This window comes from Loxodonta africana, chromosome 8, assembly GCF_030014295.1.
Source record: "Loxodonta africana isolate mLoxAfr1 chromosome 8, mLoxAfr1.hap2, whole genome shotgun sequence".
NCBI lineage: Eukaryota > Metazoa > Chordata > Mammalia > Proboscidea > Elephantidae > Loxodonta > Loxodonta africana.
This window is the reverse complement of record NC_087349.1, coordinates 20,782,842-20,801,912: the sequence shown is the minus strand read 5'-3', so window position 1 is coordinate 20,801,912 and position 19,071 is coordinate 20,782,842. Positions and strand designations below refer to the sequence as shown.

The 19,071-nt window shown below is 38.1% G+C and overlaps 1 protein-coding gene across 4 annotated transcripts in view; it reads right to left on the bottom strand.

Moving 5' to 3' along the window:
* The window catches only part of TNPO3 (transportin 3), a 91,109-nt gene that overhangs the window by 25,727 nt on the left and 46,311 nt on the right, over positions 1-19,071 (bottom strand). For all 4 annotated transcript variants that reach the window (XM_003407268.4, XM_064289740.1, XM_023544606.2 and 1 more), the window contains 8 exons: positions 16,480-16,623; positions 13,111-13,286; positions 12,443-12,581; positions 10,574-10,720; positions 8,212-8,319; positions 6,400-6,491; positions 3,993-4,132; positions 1,898-2,089 (listed from right to left, as the gene is read on the bottom strand). In XM_003407268.4, coding sequence (XP_003407316.1) covers positions 1,898-2,089; positions 3,993-4,132; positions 6,400-6,491; positions 8,212-8,319; positions 10,574-10,720; positions 12,443-12,581; positions 13,111-13,286; positions 16,480-16,623 — 1,138 coding nt within the window. The remainder of the gene's footprint in view (positions 1-1,897; positions 2,090-3,992; positions 4,133-6,399; positions 6,492-8,211; positions 8,320-10,573; positions 10,721-12,442; positions 12,582-13,110; positions 13,287-16,479; positions 16,624-19,071) is intronic.

Below are 19,071 nucleotides of genomic sequence, written 5' to 3'. Positions count from 1 at the left end.
GTACAATGGTTAAGAGCTCAACTGCTAACCTAAAGGCTGGCAGTTCAAGCCCAGCTGCCCTGCAGGAGAAATATGTGGTAGTCTGTTTTTATAAAGATTTACAGCCTTGGAAACCCTGTCAGGCAGTTCTACTCTGTCCTATATGATCACTATGAATCAGAATTGACTTGACTTGACAGGGTTTGGATTGGTTTTTTGGTACTTTCTTGGTACGCTCATTGAGCTTATGTAAAGCATTCTCTCTAGGCTGCAGTTTATCTGTGAAATGAGTGGTTTGAACAAAAGAGTAACGGTCAAGTTTGCCTTTCCTGCTTTTTAAAATAGTTGCAAAGTCTTCCCTCTCTTTTCTTTCCCCCAAATAATAATTTACTTGGCGCTTACATAAAATACACAAAAAAGAGGTAGTTACGATGATGTGGGGCTAGAAGGCCCAGGCCCTTTCAACTCTGCTTCCCTCTTGCTACTACTGTCTCCTCTCCAATCCCACCAACTGCTAAAGTATCTCCTCAAAATCCAAAAGATTATATACTAGTTTTAGGTCCCTTCTAGGAAAAAATTCCTTGACGATGACTTTTTCCCACCTCCTAAGGTTTTATTCAATAAAACAGTAATTACTCCTTAAATTTTCAATTTGAATAAAAAAACAAAATGATTTTTCCTGGCAATATGAAAGTCATAGGTGAGTTAGACTTTTATTTAAAACCGAGGAGGAATGATTTTTTGTTTTAATTTATTCCTATAAGAAAAAAAAAAGTTTCTGACACCTACAAGATACCATTGATAACATATGCTAACAGTAATGCAGGATTGCCACGGTCTACTATAGGTTAGATGTCACTTCGGTATTGTTAAATTTCACTAGAAAATGATAAGATGGCAGCAATGACCACTAGCAGTAGATAGTTAAGTAGTAAGAATCTCTGACTTCGTTTTAAGCCTTATCATCTATGCCTATGGAGGAAACAACAAAAATTCATGGTACAAAAAGAAAAACGTTGTAAAACGTGTAATCACACCAGTTGGTAAGGAAACTGGTCACAAAATGAGAAAGAACAGAACTAGTTGACACACAGGTTGCCCAATCTTGTCAAGGCTAACTCTGTCACTCACAGATGTTTAGAAGAGATTGTACTGGTCATATTACACTGTCCTTTATTTGATATACCCAAACCCCTTTAAACCACCAGCTATAAGGATTTCACTGACTCATGGGAGACTCCAATCTGTTTTCAGAAAGTTTGGTTAGAAAGTGTTTTCTTTCACTGGGCCCGTATATGCTTCCCTACTAATTGCCAACGATCGATTATTCACATAGTAAATCTGATCCTTTCTATAAGATAATCTTTCAAATACTTAAAAATAGCCATCATGTTTAAGGTCTGCCCAGAGTCTTTTTTCCTAGCCTTGGAATCTCTGGTTCTTTTATTACTCTGAGCCTGACCCTCACCCTGAGCCTCAACAAACTCTGGCCCGCTGCATCTGGATAGGTAATCCAGTCAGTGGAAGCTGATCAGTACCTGTTAAAGTCTACTGAAAGACCAGCACCCTGGGCTTCTACTATGGTACTGAACCATGCACACTACTTTAAAAATCTCCACTTACTATTTTAGCATGGCAATGCTAATTTGGTTTCCTTTTTCATTCTTCTCCCTTAAAGTGGAACTACCTTAATTCAAATGTGCTCTCTCTACACAAAATCTAGGTCTGCGCTATACATACCACAAGCAGTGTGAATTAATTACATAGCCTTAAAATATTCTAAGAATGCATGTGCACATAGCCCACGCCACGTTCACTAAGTACCTTACAACTGAAAAACTGGGCTATGACTGAGGTAAAATAATCACCAAGAAATGGCTTACAGGAGACTACTACTGGTTACTCTTGTAGTAAATACCTTTCAGCAAGCCCACAGCAGCTTCTGGAGACAACATGAAGGAATCGAGGGAACGGGCAATCTCTAAGAGTCCATTAAAGTGCTGAGCCATGTGATCTCGGCAGACAGAGCAAATGTTATGAATGGCTTTGGCTGCAGCAGAAGCCAGGGGCTTTTCACACAGCCCTTTCATCAAGTAGCCCAACACCGGGTCTAGGGATAAAACCAATACAGCAGAGATTATATGTCTGAAACTTGAGGAAAGCTTCTAGTTTGTCACAGCAGAGATTTACATATCATCTTTCCTCTTTAAGCAAAAGAACCCTTCTGAAAAATGAAATGTGATTCAGAACCCCAAGATGTGAAGCATAAAAATGGAGCCAATCTCGCTGGCATAGTGTCAGGAGGCCATGAGCCCATCTATTCATCTTTCATCTTTTCCTTCATGGCAGCTGACTGCTCCTTGCAACCTTAGGGCTTCACAGAGTGGTTTGAAAACCACTGACTTAAGAGCATATATGACCATTCCAGCTATTAAGAATAGGGTGATATAAGAAAGAAGGCAAAGCTCAGAGAACTATCATTGTTCCCAGAGACGAATTACTTGGTTAAAAATAGCCTACACTGATTAGGACAATGACAGTTGCCTAAAGCTGATACTTTTGTACTTGCTTCTTTATAGTTACAAAAGGTCTTAAAACATACAGATTAATCTTCAGCACTTCTAGATGAATTCAGTCATTATGTCTTACTTTTTACGAAGAGTTCCAAGAAAGCTGATTATAAAGGAGAATTTCAAGAGTAAATTATACTTATCCTTTACCTTCCTTTATAAAAATCAGAATGCTTTTCTATGGAAGGAACCCTAAGAAAAACCATATGTGGTTAAAGAGCATGTTATGAATACTTTAGAGCAACCTTACAGCAAACCATCAAAGAACTGAGGAATCAAAGGATTAGAATTTTAAAGCCCATTTAAAACAGTAATCTCCATTTCCAGTACAACAATTGAATATCTACCCAGCCAAAAAAATCAAAAAAGCCTATACAGCCTAGAAATCAGAAGTCCTAGAACCTACTTCAAACAACTCTAATGCTGTAGACTTTTGTGATTGTCAAATTGATTATTTGTGGTTTTGACTATTCTGGTGTGAAAGTCCAAGATATAGCAATCTGTCTTCCTGCTGGGGCACAGATCTGAATGAGAAAACTGCAAGGTGGTACTGAATGGTAAGTCTTGCTAAGAGTCTGCATTTCAAATTAGCTTTGCTGCTTACTGGGCATGATCTGAAAAATATTAAATGAAACAAACAAACAAAAAAGCCATTTTCTTTCTTTGTGAAAATGGTTTAGAAAAGAAAGCCAAATGCTGAGGCAGATAATAAAAGTGAAGAAATCTAATAAGGATTAAAAAATGGGCATTTTGAGTAAGTTTTAAACTGGTATGTTGAAGTGAGGAGTGGCCCAGCTAGGACGTGAGTGTGTTGAACATAAGCTCTGTATACAGAAATGGAGTACGTATCACTCTTTTCAGCAAGTGCTTCAGTCACTAAAAAAAGAAAAAAAAATCACGTACAAAATAAAATACAGTCCAAATGGTGGTAATAAAGATACATGCAGCAAACACATCAAACAGTGATATAACCGTATTCACAAATATGGATATTATTTAAATTCTCAGAACATATCACTCTTAAATGTCAGGGGCTTAAGATATATCACCCTGGACAAGATATTTAGTTTTGAATGATAAGTCTCAAGTTTTTAAATGGACCATGTATTTAACACTGAAAAAACTCTCTCCTTTAACTTACAGGTAGCTCTAATTAGCTTAAGAATATGCCAAAGACTGAGAAAGAACGCTGGTGCTTATGCAGGGTTCTAGAAGCAAACTGTATCCCTGTCCGGAGCTAATCTTTTGAAGGTCCTTCCTCCGAGGTTGAGCAGATTATAAATGTTGCTTCAACTAAGCACTAACTTAAAATATTTAGTCTCAGTATCCACAAACATTCTACCTGTCAAATAAAAGAGAGAGTGGGAGAACAAGAGCAAAAGTAAAAGAGTAGAGAGAAGAAAATCAGAAGTTGCAGCAGCAGAGTGGAGAGCTCACACATACCAAGAAACTGAGGATTTCGATCAACCACTTCGCTCATCTCTCCGACCAGTTCAATGCTGGTGTATCGCACAGCTGTATGCACTGTCTCTGGCAGACGAACAACTCCTTCCAGGACCTCGACAAGCGTAGGATTGTTCTCCCTAAATACAGAAGGCAAGTACTCACGGTTACGGATTTCAGGTTATGCTCTGGCCAAAAAACAGGCTGCAATGATGCATATCTAAATAAATGGTATTCGAGTAAAAGTATAAAAGTGTTCAACACTGGGCATGAAAGTTTTTCAAATTCTCAAAAAGGGAGAAAGACAGAAATGGAAGATATCTTTGTTGCAGGAGAAGCAGACTATTCCTTAATCTTCAGAATGACAGTAAAGAGTCTAAAGCCGTATCATGCTATTAAATAGAGGCTCTTCAAATTGGAGAGAGGCATTTACTGCAACAAAAAAAAAAAAAAATTTTTTTTTTTAAAGAATCAGTTTTATTTATTCCTATATCTACAGCACCTAGAACAGTGCCTGGCACATAGGGGCACTCAACAGCTGAATGGCTACAAGAATAAATAATACTCACAGACCATTTTCTATTAGTTGTTATTCTCCAAAAGATTTCATATAGCTGGATACTGGAAACTCTAAGGGCATTAAAATTTTCCTCACTAACTTAAGGAGCAAGGAAACAAGCAGGAAAAGGTAAAGGTGGCCCAATTTGGAATGCGAGGGAAAATGAAAATTAACCACTTTCCACAGCTCCATGAATTTACTTTTCCCTTTCCCTTTCTTCTCTCCTCAAGTATACTGAACGAAGTTCCTTTGAGCAGAGTGGAGGATGTCCCCAAAATGGTAGAACTTAATCCATAAATGAAAGAAGTTTCAAATGGAATAACACCCTGGATTAGAGCAAGAGCACTCCCTGTTGATAAAGTAAGTCTATTAAGTCCTTTATACCAAAAACCAAAAAAAACCCACTGCCATCGAGTCAACTCTGACTCATAGTGACCCTACAGGACAGGGAAGAACTGCCCCGCAGGGTTTTCAAGGCTGTAAATCTTTATGAAAGCAGACTGCCACATCTTTCTCCCATACAGCGGCTGGTGGGTTTGTGCCACTGACCTTTTGGTTAGCAGCCAAGTGCTTTGCCACCATGCCACCAGGGCTCCAAGTTGGCTTGAAATGTGGATAGATAAAATATATATACAATCTCTCATTTATGCTTATGTTTCTTAGGGACACTAGGCTAATTATTGAGCCTATCTATTCATCCTTCTTCAAACCACATATAATTACTAGAATATCAGTGATTTTAATAATCTTTAGATTTATTAAACCCTGGTGGCATAGTGGTTAAGTGCTACGGCTGCTAACCAAAGGGTCGGCAGTTTGAATCTGCCAGGCATTCCTTGGAAACTCTATGGGGCAGTTCTACTCTGTCCTATAGGGTCGCTATGAGTCGGAATCAACTCAACAGCACTGAGTTTGGTTTGGTTTTTGGTTTAGATTTATTACCAACTGAAAGTTTCAAAGGATACTAAAATGGGTTTAAGAGCAAATAGTATGGTATGAAATTAAGGACCAGAACGTCTTGATAAAGAAAAATAGACCTACTATACCTCCTTGAATATTTACTGGATTAGAAACAATATAAGATTTTATTGACTAGGCCCAGAAAAGCTGCTAAGAAAAAAGCACTGTACTTTTTATAAATATCTGCCTGAACCATCTCTCCAGTAGGGGCTCAACTGTATGCACCTGATCATAATACAAGGTAACTTGTCAGATATTAATTACTGATTTATAAATTCATGTCACAAAATAAATTTTATCTTTAGGAATTCATGTTAAGATCATGTATAGAATTTCTATGCTAAGCAATTAAAAATTGATTCCAATAATTAAAAAAACTCCCAATGGCAATGTAGATATGTAGATTTTCTAACTACCCTTTAGATTCTGCTGTTCTTTTACGGGAAACAGTGCCCATGCTGTCTGCGCCTCTCTCAGACTCACAAATGATTCTCTAAGACAGGAATACAGAGAACAACATAATGAAAACATTTGTAAGGATAACTTACCCGAGGTTACAAAAGCAGATGAGACCAAACTAGTTCCTATTTAGTACCAGCAATTAAATTCTTAATCAAAACAAACTTTCACAAGGGCACCTCAGTTGGAAAAATAAATCAGTATTCTATTCCTAGCGTCGATGACAAAATAATTTTAACTTTAAGAAATGTTGATCTTAGCAATGTAGGCTGTCCTGGACTAGATTCTAGAAGTAAGAAGACTAGACGGCACTATAGAAGTAAGACGTTCTAAGGGTTCCCGAGCATATACCATGTAAGAGAAAAATGGTGTAATTTTCCTTCCTCTCAATATTTAGCGTTTCCAGCAAAAGACTTGTTAGACACTCACGGATCAACACTCTTTGCTATAGCAGCCATGATAAAGAGAACCGCTTCTGTCACCTCCCAGGGTGGGTTGCCTTCTTTCAGAGTAGAATATAACTAGAGAAGAAGAGGTGGATTATGGATCCATTAAAAGGAAAATAGAGCAGAAGTCCAAAAACAAATAAAACCAAAAACCCTGTTAGTTAAAATACATCCGGTCCCTTGTTTCTAACTAAATTATCTCTCAGAGCCAGGGGAGAATATCATTTCCATTCTTTACATCCTCATTAACTAGAAGCAACTAGTAATTTAACATCTGAAATAAACTCATTTAGATCCCCAAGAGTATATCGAGATTATCATCTGCTCCTAGAAAATGAATATTATGGAAAAAACAAAACATATCACATGAGTGTCTTCTCCTGGTCCCGTTATCATTAATGAATACATAAACACACCAAACATTGATACGCAGCGTAAATCCTCCACATACGTACTGACTTTACATTGCTATTGTTTTAACTATTTGTCCACATCAGCACTGGTAGTAGAGCTTAAATTCCTAAAAAGCAGCCGTTTAGAAGCGCTTATAACAATACCATATCCAAGCAGAATTAACAAAAATCAAAGTAGACCTAGCAGAATACTCAGAGATATTCTAGTCAAGAATTTCTCGAAGTATATCCACCTGTGGAATGCAACTAGGTGTTAGTCTAAATAAGATTTCTGCAGTCAAATAATGGGCACAGGTAGGTAGAACAAAATTGAGCAATTCTCTTGTAGAACTTTACAGAACCTTTGATACACTATTTATACCATTCCCCAATTTTAACTGCTTGAACTTTTTTTTTTTTTTTTGCCAAAGAGCATCTCATGAGGCTGGTACTCCAAAGAACACATCTTGGACAATGGTGCTAATTTATATAAATTTGTAAAGTGAGGTCTGGAGAAGATCAAGTGACTTGTTCAAAGGCACAGAGGCGGTTGAGAGCAGAGCAGCTCATCTGTCTTGTGACTCAAGGATCTCGCTCCTAAGAACCCCAATTTGTTGTAGGTAGGTCATTAAACACACATTGCTTAATACAATAAAAAAGTTATAATTCTGTTAACATTTCCTAGATCAGATTATTCCCAAATATATACAAAATGGCTAGATTACAAAAAGAAAATTAGGTTAGTTCAGTCTTGCTCTGACAAAGCATTCAATCTAGATTTCAGAGCCCATTAGAGCATGATCTAGTGATGTGAAAACCACCTGAAATTATGCTGATGTTAAGTGACATGGAATGGGGATGGCTGCACCACAACATCTTACAAGGTAAAATGTTACTCACTGCTTGTCAGGGAAAACACAGGACTATGAATCTTCTACTCTAGCTTAGTCACCTTGGGGATGAAACCTCACAGGAATCTAACCACAGTGTGGACAAAGGAAATGCCAAATAACCAACAGAGTTGCCAGGAATGGGTACATAATTATTAAAGCAGGAAAAGTTGCCTATTTCTCCTGCACTAGTCCAAATTCCCTGTTAGTATCCTGGGAGCTTTAATGCTTATCTATGGATCTTCCATACCAGTTGCAAATGCGGAACAGCTCTCATTAGCAAGAGTAACAGAGTAACCCATTACTGAACCATCCAATAGACTGCAACTGGCTTGTAAGATATTAAATAAACATAGCTACTATATGCCAGGCAGTGTGCTAGGCACCTGCATATCTATGATCCCACTCAGCCACTGAGATTGAAGACATAAGATGGGACATTTACAGAAGACATAGAAGTAAACATAATTAGGGTGATCAGTAAGACTGACAGTAATCTCCAAACGGGCTTACCTGAGCAAAACACTCCATAGACCCAATCAGGAAAATTAAGTCCTTCACCAGGTCTGATACCCTCATCCGGAACTCTCCAAAGTCATCAGTCTCCTCAGGAACCCCCTCCTGAAATTTCAAATAAGATGACCTTTGTTTTAAACTCACTGAGGCTTTCACTGACCTCTATAAAATCAAGAAGAAAAAGTCATCAAGCAATCAAGTCCCAATGAACAGAAGATAAGTTGCCCAAGTCATAAAAATATTTTACTATAGACACAGGTCTCCCAAACTATTAGGTATGACAAGTCAATACCATTTATCCTCTACTTTTACTATGAGAAATGTTTAAGTTTTCTTAAGAGTCATAAGTCTATCTAGATAAGGTCCAGCTCATTAGTCCTGATCTAGCCTACGAAGCTTTATAGCTCAATAGCTACCAAAATCAACCATTATCACAATAACTTCACAAAGAACAGATTTTAGACTTTAAAAAGAATTTCATACAGGAGGACAGATATATCATAGAACTAGTATAGTAAAATATTAATGGTAGAATTTAGGTGGTGGGTATATAGGTGTTTATTATAAAATTATTTTACCTTTGCTTTATGTTTGAAATTTTTCATTAAAAAATTTAGAGATCATTTACATTCTCTGATCGTAAATTTTTCCTATTCTACTACACTGCTATGAGTAAGCAAAGGTTTACCAATTGTGATATGGTTGAGGACGTGTGTAAGAGCCTTAGACCAGGAATAACTGGAAAAAGTTCTCAGTACTATCAAGAATTGCTAATCGAGTTCAACCTCCTTATTTTAAGATGAAGAAATTAAGGTCGACGGATGAGGAGGAAATAAATAATGGCTGTCTCAGATCCGGAAAAGGATAAAATGATAAACACTATACAAATTACTAAGCACTTGACACTTGCAAGTGTAAGAAATTACCTGAAATGGTCCATGGAACTAGCAAAGGGAAGACAGAGACCAAACAATCAAAGACATTTAAACCAGAGCAGTCCTGCTTTTATTTACATAGCGGGCTTCCAAATAAGAGTTAACTGAAAATAGGGCTCCTCAGTTAAAAAAAGTTTAAAAACCACTAGATTAGATCATCTTTACAGTTTCTTAAAGATACAAAATACTATGACTCAAACAGTAATATTAACATTAAAATTAAGAGAATGAACAGTTTTTATTTCAGATTTAGTTGTGAGCAATGCAACAACAATAAAGAACAAACAACGTCAGGTCCTAGATTAAAAGATGAAAGTTAAACAAAAAATCAAAATGAAATAAATGAGGTCCAAATTTGAAGAGACTAAGCAAAGCAAAGCATGGAGCTCTGGTGGTGCAATACTTAAAAGCTTGGCTAATAACCAGAAGGCCAGCAGTTCAAATCCCTGGAAACCCCGTGGGGCAGTTCTACTCTGTCCTATAGGGTCCCTATGTGTCGGAATTGACTTGATGGCAATGGAATTTTTTTTTTTTTTTTCTTTTTTTAAGCAAAGGATGGAAGGTGAAGAGTTTTCTCATGGACTGTTTTATAACATTTTTAGTATTTTTTTTTCTATATTTTCCTTCTAATTATAAGATCAATATAAACATATAAAGAAAAAAATGTGTGTTGTGTGTTGGGGAACTCATGTAATTTTCAACATCCCTATACAAATATTTCACTTTTATATTTTAGTCCAACCACATATTTTGCACTATTAAAAACAGTATACATTTTACATTCTGATTTTTTTCACTCAGTATACAAACTACCCTTTTTATTTCAGTAATTATTTTTAACTGCTGCATAATGGTTCATTAAGTTGCTATGTCAAATTTATGTAACTCTTGTTATACAGCTATTCATGGGTTTACTACCATTTTTTACATTTGTAGATAATGCTTTGTACATAAAATAGCTATTTTTTTTCCTTCTGCAGCATAATTTAAGATAAATCCCCAGGAGAAGAATTACTGGTTCAGCAAGAGTGATTTTTTTCTACACAGTTCTAATGTTAGCTGCTGTTGAGCTGATTCCCACTCATGGTGACCCAGTGTGTGCAGAGTAGAACTGCTGCACAGGGTTTTCAAGGCTATGACCTTTCTTTCAGATGCAGATTACCAGGCCTATATTCCGAGGTGCCTCTGAGTGGGTCTGAACTGTTAACCTTTTGGCTAGGAGTTGAGCGCTTAATCATTTGTGCCACTCGCGGACTAATAGTCTTCATTACAATTGTACTGACGTCTTCAGTGTAGGCTGAAGAATGACAGGGAACTTGTAGATTCTATTAGCTTTGTTTTGATGGAAAGATGAGGAAATTAAGAGGAAAAGAGGAGGAAATAAAGATAACCAGAGATTTGAAGACCAAGAGAAGGGAGCTTACATGGTCTGGTTCCAGCTGGCAGTGTCGAGCCAAGGCATGAAGCAGTCTCTGAATGTACGCTTTGAAGATACCATGAATAACCTCATCGTTAGTTTTGTACAAATGTTCCCCTAGTCGGTACCAGAAGTTAAAGGAAATTTCTACTACCTGTTAAAAGAGAAAAAGAAAATACAGTTTATTTGAATGGAAAAGGGAATGGAATAAGAATACAGTTTTATTATTGCTAAGGCCATATAGGAAAGAAAATATACTTAAAGTAGCATGAGTGGAACTAGGTAAGAAGCCACCTTTTCTCTAGCAGCATTTGTTTTTCTTCGTCACAAGCAGCTTCCCACTTTAGGCCTAAACTCCATTTAGCATGACTGGCTTTACATTCCTTATTTAGCCCTAGAATAACGTCTCCAAAAGTATATCAGATTGTGAACTTAGAAAAACATACAGAAAAGGAAGCCTCTTTTAAAGCCTTTTTCCTAAATTCTAAAATCATTTCCTTGTATGCTTGAAATTAGAACACCTCTTACCAGGCAAACAATCTATACATATAATTCCCTGAACATAAATGAATCAGTCTCATAATTATGTCACTTTTACTCACCTGCTTTCTTAAGTGGAACCCTGGTGGCTCAGTGGTAAGAGCTTGGCTGCTAACCAACAGGTCGGCAGTTGGAATCTACCAGCCACTCCTTGGACACCCTATGGTGCAGTTCTACTCTGTCCTATAGGGCTCCTTTCTTAAGTGGGAGAAAAAGTCCTGGAATTTCATCCACAGTCTATCATGTATATGGCACTGCCTAAAGGAGTGGTACTTAGGAAAACCCCATGGAGCACAGTTCTACTCTGACATACATGGGGTTACCATGAGTCAGAATTGACTCCCTGGCAAGCGGTACTGACAGTATAATTATTATGTAGTCCTACACTTCCTCCCAACAATGTTTTAGGTTTCATCGAACTCTAGATACCCTCGTGAGATTATGTCAAACAAGTAAACATTTGTGGGATAACAGAAAAAAGGGTTGAGAATCACAGCATTAGTGTGCCTCCTCCCTAACAGTGCCCCTCCCCGTATCCTTTTTCCATCACGGATCTAAAATAGAGCTATTTAAAACAGTAACTCAGCTGGGGAGCATTTCTTGTCACTTCCGCTGTGGAGAGGAGGTACAACTTGTCAAATGAATGACTTTTGAATGACGAAGATTCTTAAGTTCTTTCAAATCCCTTTCTCACTCCCATCCTTCATTTGGAGAAAATGTGGGGTGTTAAGACTTGTGAGGTACATCTAGGCTGAGAGTATTTTCAAATTGTAAAGCTCTAGTGAATAACTGGAGCTAGAGCGGCCTGGGGGATCAGTAGAAAGGGAATAGGCTGCTTAAAGAGAAACAGATAATGGGTTCCTTGAGGTGCCTATAAGGAGCCCCGATGGTACAGTGGTTAAGTGCTCAGCTGCCTACTCAAAGATTAGGAATTTGAACCCACCGGCTGCTCCATGGAGAAAGATGTGGCAGTCTGCTTCTAAAGATTTACGGTCTTGGAAACCCTTTGAGGCAGTTCTACTCTGTCCTACCAGGGTTGCCATGAATCGGAACTGACTTGATGGCAACAGGTTTGGTTTGGATTTGAAGGCACCTACAATGGTCACAATGGTCAGCCCAGCTAACAAGGTAAGAAAAGGATTCAAAGCAGAAGCCCAAATCCAACACAAAAAGAAACAGAGGAAAGGTCCACAGAAGGACAAATCTGGCTGTCACATTAATTAAAAACAAGACTACAATTTACCAAGAGTAAAAATGACAGACATGAAGCCATGGAGTACAGATAATACGTAACGTCACTCAGAGGCTAATGGCGTTAGTAGACTATAGACACTACCTCATACTGAGGATGTCCTGCACAGATAAGAAGCAGTTCCAGAGTTCGTAGGTCCCCGAGACCTTGGCCTGGAGTACAAACAATTTTTTCAAGAAAAGTTTCACACAGTTCAGTGAAAATACGGCAGTAATTCAGAACCCTGTAGAAGAAAGAATGAGAACATCAAGCCAGAAATCTGGATATTATAAATACGTATTCACAGGCATAGTTAAATAAAAAGAGGCTCCTCAGCCTAAGGATATCTGATCATTATCTCCTATGCTGTGATCACAATGCTCACGATAGTCACCTTTACTTAGATCATAAACTTCCACACATGTAAGTCAGTTCAAATTCTCAATTACCAAACATTTGAATAAAAATTCCCATTAAATCACACTTGATGCTTTCAAGTTCAATTCTACTTCTTAGAGCCTTATCCATTATTAAGTGCAAAAAATTACTACTTTCCATGACTGCTAACTCCACAACCACTCCTTCTGCATTCAGTTTGCCACTCTAGGTTCCGATGAGAATACCAGGGCATCTTTAGGATGCACTGTTTGTATATTTACCCAGAGCCACTAAGAATCACAAAGGATAGGTGAATAACAAAATGCAACTTAAAAACAAAACAAAAAACCAGATTACAAGTAAAACCCCGGCTCCTGCCTTAAACAATTACTCACTTGTCTAAATCTTCACGTGCCACAGCCATATGATAGGCAGTCTCCAATGTCAAGACTCCCTGAAACAGCTGCATGGCTAATGGCAAGTTAGTCTCCACATTCTCAATGGCATAAAGAGCTGAGCACACACAGTCTGAAGCAGCTTCATGTAGGTTGGATGAGGTCTTATCCTGTTGCTGGGAGACGGCAGGAATAGGGGAGCAAAGAGTAAGATCATTAAGCTGTAACCCAAGTAGCAGGAAAACAATTACAGCCAGTTTGTGAACAAATACTTTAAATGTTTAACAGCCTAGTAGTCATGGCCTTCGACAAGACAACATCCATCAATCTTCCCAGGCCTATTTCTGACTCTTTCCCTATATGCCAAGGAAATCAGCTTATTTGTATACTTCAATCACAGTCATACAATTCCTAATCTCCATGCTTTTGTTCATATAAACAAAAAGTCCCTCCAAATGGAATACCATGTGTTCCCTACCCTATTTTAGTCTGTAGAAATCTTTTCCATCCTTTCTCTGATACTCAAGTACTATCCAAAATGAACAGGTCTATCAAGTACCAAGGACCCATACCTAACTGCCTCACTGTGAAATTTCAGAACATCAAGGTCAGATGTTCCTGAGCTTCTGGGGAGGAGAGAGGATGGTCACTTAGAAAGGAGGAAATATCAGATGGTTATCTAACTTCTCATTAACTATGATGAATACTAGTAGACAAGAGAACAAGGCCTTTGAAATTCCGAAGGGAAATACTATTGAACCCACAACTCTATACCTACCCAAAACTATCAATCAAGAATGAAATAAAAATAAAAATATTTCTCAGGCATGCAAAAGCTCAAAGCTTACTTCCCATGCATCTTTCTGAGGAAGTTTTTTGAGGAGGTTCAAAAAGCAGTTAATCCAACCCAGAAGCATAGCAAAGGGAAGTCCCAGCATGACAACAGGGAGAAGATCTAAAGAAAAACTGTTACAAATTGGAGAAGCTCAAGAGGTTCACGGAAGGAAACCTCAGGTTTTCTAAGAGAGTACAGTTGAGAGGCTGGATACATTTGGTGAAGGCATATTTTGTCTTTTGTGATACATTTCTTTCATGAATAATAAAAAATAAATAAATAAACAGGGTACTTAGAATTTCTAGGGAGAAAAAAAGCTACATAAGCAGGGTTGGGAGAACACACAGATTTAAATTATTCATTAGGCTATTCCTAGGTTGAGTGGTGAGTTCAAAGGTATTTGTTATACTACTATGTCTTAGAGATCACAGAGCTATTCAAATGTATTCTTCTACATATATCAAAATATATACACAAATGTATTATATTTTTAAAAGATTTTTAAAAAGAGCTGTAGGAGAGAAGGCTCTAGAAGAAAGTTGTGGTCCAAACACACGTATGTGCTGCGTAACATCCAACCGTGTACGTCTGCGGTCACCTAGGGTTAGAGTGGAGTTCAGACATCCCAATCAGAGAGCAGGAGGTTATTAGTGCTGTAGATCCAATCTTCTCTCATGCTCTCAGGTTTTGAGTCTGCCCCCAGCCCCGGCTCCAGGGCAGCAGGGGGAGGGGGTCCTGGCATTCACTGGGGGCTGCCTGTCCCACTGACCTAGCCTCAAGCAGGGACCTTGCAGATGTCACTGGAGCTGCCCCATGAGGCCGCTGCACTGCCCCACTTGGCCAGGATGCCCTGTGCATCACACCCAGGCTGAGGATGAGCTCTTCATGGAGGGGTCTGGGCTGTGGCAGTAGTGGGAAGAGCGGGAAAGATGGGCAGGTGGGAGGCCCTGGGCTAGAAGAATTTAAAATCCATTAGGGTGGGGTGGGGGAAGGCAGGAAGGAAGGAAGGAAGGAAAGGGAGCCAGTGGTGCACCTAGGGCTGGATGCTGAGCGTGTGCTTCGAGACCAGGCAGCAATCACACAGGATCTGCGGTGGTAACTGAGCCAAGTTTTTTGCAAAGTCCCTCTGCCCAGGCCAGTGACTGTACTGTGCTCCTCTCTCCTGCATATAATATGGTATTTACACAACATCCAAATCATGTAACGTCCTATTTCACAGAATGGATTGTAGAGGGTAAGCAATGGCATGCCTGCATAAACCAACCTAAAATGTGGCATGATTCTCAACTACTGAATGATTGTAAAAGAGAATGTATTTGACCTTGACTCTAGAAACACTTTAAGAAGAGTGGCAGAAGGGTCCTGACACTAGATCAGTAGAGAAGATAATATAATCCTGGCACACTACTCAGTTTCTTCCTTACACCAATCCTAATTCTCAGCAATCACCATTATTAATTTTGAAATGTAATTTAGATTGTCTTCCATTCATATGCAATTACATTCATAAATCTATTTAATAATGAGGTCTAAATTTATTTATAATGACTACTCTTCACACAATCTGATGAAAAGAGGATCAAAATTACCATTATTTTAGGTGGGATATCAACAGACATGGAAACAAAGACAACGACTAGCAAAAGAGTCAGTATTCTAATGCTCTGGAGTCTCAGCTTCTGATTCAAGAGTGACAGCAGGGTACACTAATAGTGAAATGCCAAAAATGTCTCCTGGCACCTTCTAGATAACAGGGCATCAGCATACACCCAGTATACCATGTCCTTCCATACTGATAAATCTTCACTGAAGGAAGCTCCCCAGGAGCAACAAGGTCATTCACATCTCCCAAACACCTGTTCCATAGCCTGAGATATTGCTATGTCTCTTGTTCTAAAAACCAGTCATATTCTAAGTTCTCGCTTCTATCTTCCAAGGCAGAGGAACATATTACTAGGCACAACTTTCAAAGTTTAAAGAAATATGTAAGTATATATACAGACATTAGTTCTTATTCTACTAATCTCAAAAATGCAAAATCTATAATGCCCACGCCCTGATGTTTAAACTCTCTCAACTACAAAAGTAATATTCTGATCTATAAATGTCTCTGGATACACTAAGGATAAATATTTTTTAATTCTTTCTTTTTCTTGCATTTTCTCAATTTTTGATGTCACGGTAATGCACACTGAGAGGAGACCCAATTAATGACCATTATTAGAAACACATAATTTTATACTTTCAAACAAGGAAGAAGAGACCAATTTTTTGTTATTTGTATTTTAACATGGAAAACATTTACCCGCACAGATAACGATAATACTGTTTTCCTCGTAAATATAACTGATTCTAGTCTAAGTTTATTAAAATTGACACCTCAATTTGGTACTTGGCAGCATGGAAAGAACATTGCTGCTTTCTTACTACACACTTTCCAATCAGTGTGCAGAAATGTGAAACATCGCTATGTTCCCGAAGATTAGTTACTAAAGCTGTAATTGTGTGGCAGAAATTACAAAGTCATTACTCACCAAAACCTCAAAAAGGAGTGCTAGTAATTTATTGTTTGCCATGAAGTTACTGTCCAAAACTCCCAAGTTAAACCAACTTCCCAAACAGCGGAAGACCTTCATAAGCATTTTCTCATCTGTTCCTGCTTTTTCTACACAGGTCATCTGAAAAGATGAGAAAGAAAGTAAAACAAATAATGTTAATCTTTATATTTAAACCATTACTACAATCGCCTTTCAAGTTTAAAAACATCAAGGATGACAATAATACCAGCTAACAGTTATAAGTGACAGATACTGTTCTAAGCACTACTGATTGATTTAATCCTCACTCAAACTCTATACAGCAGATAGGTACTATTATTATCTCCACTCTGCCAATAAGGAAACTAAGGTACAGAGAGGCTACAGAGACTTGTTTAAAGAGACATGCTTCAGAAATAACTTGTTATGTTTCCAGTTTCCACTTGTGTTATTAATATAGTCATATCACTAAAAACGTGTACTAAGTAATATTTATTCATCTCTACACCTGATTTTTATAGGACAGAAATGAGCTCGTCACACCCCTGTAGATTCCCACATGAAAAGCTGATGTTCCACATTCGGCATCTGAATACTCTAGCAAACATGTCATCCTACAGAAAGTGACACTACTATAAACATGGTAGTTTATAAAATAGAAAATATAGAAAAGTCAGGCTAAAACTCAAACCCACTTCTCTTTAGAGACTGTTTTTGTGATGTTTATTTTTTCCAAAGTTAATGTAATTTTTTCTGGATGAAGAATGTTTAAAAAGAACTTTTGCAGGCAATGGAGTCAGGAACATGATTGCCACAGGGTCAGAGGGATGGGGTGGGGGTGGGGGCTCCAATAATGCATAATCAAAACGATCTAAATGCTAACACTGTACTTCCAGGTAGCCAGTTTCTCCCTAACAGATGTATGTTTCCAGTATCAGGCAATAATAATTACATACATACTTATTTGTTTGAACTGTAATAAAGGAAGTGAAAAAGAAATGATTCAAGTCAGTTTATGGCAACCACACCCTAAGCAATAAAATTCTGATATTCATGGTTATACAACCCTTTGCCGCCGAGTCGATTCCAACTCATAGCAGTCCTGTTGGACAGAGTAGGACTGCCCCACAGGGTTTCCAAGGACTGGATCCAAACCGCCAACCTTTTGGTTAGCGGCCGTAGCACCTGTAGCTCTTAACCACTGCACCATCAGGGCTCCATTCATGGTTGTAGTGCTGATAAAAACTGTTCAGGAAAATCTTCCTGACTCAAAGCTTGGTCTATCACACAGCTTACATCGAAGATAGCTGTTTTTATTACTGTGCTCCAAGGAGTGCTAGGTTGCTTCCAAAATGAACAGAAATGAGGGTTCAATACATGACTATATATTTAATGGTTCATGTGCTTAGCTGCTAACTGAAAGGTTGGAGGTTTGAGTCCACAGAGGTACCTTAGAGTCTGGCAATCTACTTCCGAAAAACCAGCCATTGAAAACCCTATGGAGGATAGGAAGACAACACTGCAAAATATCAATACTACCCAAAGCGATCTGTAGATATAATGCAATCCTGATCCAGACTCCATCAATGTTCTTTAAAGAGATGGAAAAACTAATCACCAACTTTCTATGGAAAGGAATGAGATCCTGGGTAAGCAAAGCACAACTGAAGAACAACAAAGTAGGAGGCCTCAAACTTCCAGATCTCAGAACCTAACCTACTATACAGCCTCAGGAGTCAAACAGCCTGATACCAGTACAATGACAGATGCACACACCAACGGAACAGAACTGAGAATCCAGAAGTAAGTCCATCTACTTGTGGACAGCTGATCTTTGACAGTGGGCTGAAATCCATTAAGTGGGGAAGAGAGAGTCTCTTTAACAAATAGTGCTGGCAAAACTAGATATCCATTTGCAGAAAAATTGAACAGTATTCATACTGCCTAACAAATATAAAAATTACGATGGACCAAAGACCTAAATATAAAACCTAAAACTTTACAGATCATGGAAGAAAAATAGAGGAGAAAACATAGGGGCCCTAATTTATGGCATAAATAGACTATCAAACATAACTAAAAATGCATCAACAGCAGAAGATAAACTAGACAACTGGAACTTCCTAAAAATTAAACACTCACATCAAAAGACCTCTTCTAAAGAATAAAACTAGAACCTACCAACTGGGAAAAAATTTTTAGCAATGACATATCTGACAAGGGATTAATCTTTAAAATTTATAGAAAATTTCAGCAACAAAAAGACAAACAATCCAATTAAAAAATACACGAAGACATGAACAGATACTTCACCAAAGAAGACATTCAGGAGGCCAACAAATACAGGAAGAGATGCTCATAATCATTCGCCATTAGAGAGATGCAAACCAAAACAACAATCACCAATCATCTCACCACCCCAGCAATGATAGCAATGAGCGAGAAAAAAAAAAAAAAATGCTGGCGACGGTGTGAAGAGATTGGAACTCTCATGCATTGCTGGTGGGACTGTAAAATGGTATAACCACTGTGAAAAGCAGTATGGTGCTTCCTTTAAATGTTAAAAACAGATACACCACATGACCCAGA